General features: G+C 38.9%; 1 protein-coding gene across 2 annotated transcripts; it reads right to left on the bottom strand.

Annotated features, from left to right (window-relative positions):
* Positions 1-463: 463 nt before the first annotated feature.
* On the bottom strand, positions 464-3,239 carry LOC127076214 (subtilisin-like protease SBT1.5). 2 transcript variants are annotated; one of them, XM_051017800.1, is made up of 2 exons: positions 1,588-3,239; positions 464-1,533 (listed from the first exon to the last, which is right to left on the bottom strand). In XM_051017800.1, the coding sequence occupies exons 1-2, from the start codon at positions 3,052-3,054 to the stop codon at positions 709-711; spliced, it is 2,292 nt and encodes a 763-aa protein (XP_050873757.1). In that variant the 5' UTR covers positions 3,055-3,239; the 3' UTR covers positions 464-708. The 2 variants fall into 2 exon arrangements, with proteins under 2 accessions (XP_050873757.1, XP_050873756.1); XM_051017799.1 differs by having other exon boundaries at positions 464-3,239.
* Between the last annotated feature and the right edge of the window lie 888 nt (positions 3,240-4,127).

The following is a 4,127-nucleotide window of genomic DNA, read 5'->3' as shown; positions in this document are numbered from 1 at the left end:
ACAAGTCAAATTACACATACAAACTAAGTCTTTACCTCAAACTTAAATCATTTAACTTATAAACTAAATTCAGAAAACTAATCATACACACAAAGTCTTTCAAAGTAATTTTAAACTGTTTAATTTCATTGCCAACCCTACTAGTCAATCCTAAATATATCTACAAGATTCTTATTTTAAAAAAGTAGGACACACTTTTGTCAATTTCTAAATAAAAAAGTATGATATTATCTGCCAATGTTGTTTTTGCATGGCCACAGTATATCATGTGATCATCACAAAACAACATCAGCAAAATACAATAATCCCAAATATTTCAAAGGATCCTGTCGTGTTTGTCACAATCACAGTATCCACGTTTCTGCCAAGTAGTTATTTGTTAACAATCTGGTTTCTTCTACCACAAAGTTTCTTTCTGCATAAAAACATTACCATTTTCTTTATGCACATGCCAATGATGCCATTACCAAAAAGGAAAGGGATCTTTCCAATATACATGTTCTGTTCCAAACACAACACTTGTTACATACATTCTTAATTTTACAACATCAAAAAAATATACACATACTACTTTTATGAAACTTTTCCACCACTTCTTAGAATTGAAACACCTGAAAACATACTCCATATTAATATATTATACATATTGAGCTAATTTATCACAAGATGGGATAAAAAGCCAAAATTTCTACACACAAAAAAGGAACTCTAATCAAGAGGTTGCTGCATTGTCACAACCAAAGGACTTGTGACAGTGTGTTTTCCATCAAACCAAACTATGGAACCACTCTTAACTAATGAACTTCCAGGTGAAAGCTTAACTTCTCTAGTTTGTACTCTAACAAGGAAATTCAATTTCTGACCAATTCTTCGAAAATGCAATATGTCTGGTTTCACAGTTACCACCATTCCCTCGGGTGGGTTAATTGTTACTTTATAAACTGATTTCGGGTCACCAACATTGGTCACAGTCCTGATGAAATGTGTAGACATTTTATGTTTTCCATATTGTTGAAAAACTGCAGATAATGATGGATAGTTCAAGTTTCCGGCGTGTCCGGCTTTTTTAGCGTCGCTACAATCTGCAGTTTTTCTTGTGATTGTTTGGATATTCTTTGTGGTGTAGTTTGAGTTACACAAGAAATCGACATAATCGTAAACTGAGATATCGTAAACCAAACCAGGATCCAATGCTTTCTCTGGATGAACATGTCCTGCTCCATAATCAAACACGGATGAAACGTTCCCGTTAGATTCATCCAACATTGGATCGCCTTTGTTATCGACCGTATAAGCAGTGGTCATAAGAGCTGATTTGATAGCAGCTGGACTCCAATCAGGGTGAGCTGCTTTCAACAAAGCAGCTAAACCGGAAACGTGAGGACAAGCCATAGATGTACCCGACAATATGTTAAATTCAGTCCTTCTATGATCAGAAGCTATACCAGAAGGTCCAACTTTGTCTGGCCATGCGGCTAGAATGTTCAAACCAGGTGCTATAACATCAGGTTTCAAAATCTCGGGCGATTCAGGGTTAGGCCCTCTCGCTGAGAATGATGCTACCACAGGAGCTGGCCTAACCCCAAGCCTAGTTCCCTTAAATACAATAGTTGCGGTCGGTACTGATCCAACCGATTTATCTGCGGAGGCAATGTAACTTCTAATTACATCGCCGCCTATCGCACCAACCGATGTGGCAGGTAAAATGTGGCAATCGGCCACTAACCCTTCACCGTCAAACACTCCATTAGCTAAAATCATGCCAATTCCACCTGATTTTTTCACTACTTCACCTTTATCAGCTCTTGAATTAATGCCTCTATCACAAACAACAATTTTTCCTCTCACAGACTTAGGATCCAAAGAACCTTCTAAACATAGTGAAGAGGAATAACCATCACCACCTTCGCCACCGTGTTCAGTACTCCCGGCATACACAATCGGATACATCCGACCAGGAGTTAGACCCGGTCCACCATAGATACTAACTCCGGGTATAACCTTACCATTTCCAAGCTTCACATCCGCAGGAAAATCTCTGTCTATTGTTCCAGCACCGACAGTAGCCACCCAAGGAGCTACATTGGTAACTGTGAGCCCACCGGGACCACCGTTTCCGGCAGAGGCAGAGACAAAAACTCCGGCATTAGAAGCTCCAAAAGCACCAATAGCAATAACGTCGAGATGGTACGGCACAACAACCCCACCGACACTGAGAGAAACCACGTCGACACCGTCAGCCACCGCAGCATCAAAGGCAGCAAGAATGTCAGAGTCAAAACAACCACCGCTCCAGCAAACTTTATAAACAGCAAGACGAGCCTTCGGAGCCATCCCAGCCGCAACACCTTTTGCAAAACCCAAAGTAGACGCCGGAGAAACATACCTCCCGGCGGCGATGGAAGCAGTGTGAGTTCCATGTCCATCCGAGTCTCTAACCGAACGATACTCAGTAGTCTCATTCATCTTCCCGCTTGTAGCTTCATACCCGCCGGAGAAATACTTCGCTCCGATGATTTTCCTATTACAAACCCTCGCCGGAAAATCTTTCCCAGCAACACACTGACCTTTCCATTTCGCCGGAACCGGGCCAAGCTCACGATCATTAAAACTCTCCCTCTCCGGCCAGATTCCGGTATCAATAACTCCAATAACAAGATCCGACCCGAAATCCGTTTCATGGAGCAACCCAGTTCTATCAGCGGTCTTCAAGCCTAGAAACTGAGGTGAACGGGTTGTATGAAGGGTTCGAATTTGTTCAGGTATAACAGCGATAACATGTGGAAGTGATTGAAGATTTTGAGCTTCAAGAGGTGAGAGTTTAGCTGAGAAGCCATGGAAAACGGTGTCGTATGTGTGGATGATAGTGTTGGGTGTGGTTGTGATTAAGGAAAGTGAGGATTCGTACCAGTTTCTGTGAGATGGGAAAATGGAAGGTTTTGAATCGTGTTGAACTTGGATGATGAAGGTTGAGGAAGATGAGAATGAAGGTGGTGGTAGTGTGAGGATGGTGGTGAAGAAGAAGAGGAGAATGAGGGAAGGGAATGGAGACATTTTTTTTGAGAGGGGTGTGTGAGTAGAGTGAGGAAAATTTGATTTAAAGAAGATAAAGTAGATTTGAGTGCATGTGTTTGAGAGTGAGAGAGTGTGAGTGGAGGAAAGGGAAAGAAGGTGATTATTATTATTGTGATAAATTAGTTGTTACTATTAGCTAGCTACAATAGTACAATAGAATGGACTACCATTTACTCAAAATTATGGAGGAAGGACACTATCGTCTAACTTCTCATATCTACAACTAGAAAAATTTATACATACTTAGATCCTTATAAATGGAGAAAATAGACCCCCAAAAAAATACATTTTCTAAATGACTTATTTTTATATTTTAAAGTTTATTTTTTTTTATTTAGATGTTTTATATTTTTTTAAAGATACTCAAGGTATCAAGTTTGTTTAATAAGAAATCATTTATTATATCATTATGCGCAAAATGACACTAAGAGTGAGATCTAGAGAGAAAATAAATGCTAGTTAATTTGTCCGCATAAGCATTCTCTTCCCTAATATATTAGAGATCATGAAGCAATTTAACCATCTTGATATAATCTTTCAAGGAATCAAACTTATGTTAGAGAAAGCTTTAACAATAAGGATCGTATCTGATTCAAACCAAAGCATCCTCAATTCCTTTCAAAAGCTAACTCGATTGCCATTATTGTTCTAGTCAATTATGCCAATAAAATACTACCCTCTCCCAAAAAGGAAACGAAACTTCCAAAATGATTAGAGTTCTCATTTCTAAAAATCCAGCTACATGAACACAAAGTAGGAACTCCCTTAGCCATGTCGTTTATATTACATTTAATTCAACCTAAAGTAGGACGTTGCCACAGAATTTCCAAAGTCTTCTTCAACTTAGGAGGATAAATAAAAATGTCGAATTTCTTAAGGATGCAAAAGTTGACCATGTTAGAGCTGGAAGCCTTTGCAATGTGATTTCCATATATCTTGACATTCAAAGCAATAGAAGCCAAACAAACTTTCCAATGCATAACCTTGCCATCAAATATTGTCTTATTTCTGGCATTCCAAATATCATAGAACATATTAATCAGACAAGAGTT

The sequence above is a fragment of the Lathyrus oleraceus genome, chromosome 4 (assembly GCF_024323335.1).
Source record: "Lathyrus oleraceus cultivar Zhongwan6 chromosome 4, CAAS_Psat_ZW6_1.0, whole genome shotgun sequence".
Lineage (NCBI taxonomy): Eukaryota > Viridiplantae > Streptophyta > Magnoliopsida > Fabales > Fabaceae > Lathyrus > Lathyrus oleraceus.
Note: the sequence above shows the minus strand (reverse complement) of the source record. Positions and strands in the feature narration are given on the sequence as shown.

What these genes read in the sequence shown, in the direction of transcription:
- LOC127076214 (XM_051017799.1), bottom strand. Translation starts at nt 3,054, where the DNA reads ATGTCTCCATTCCCTTCCCTCATTCTCCTCTTCTTCTTCACCACCATC.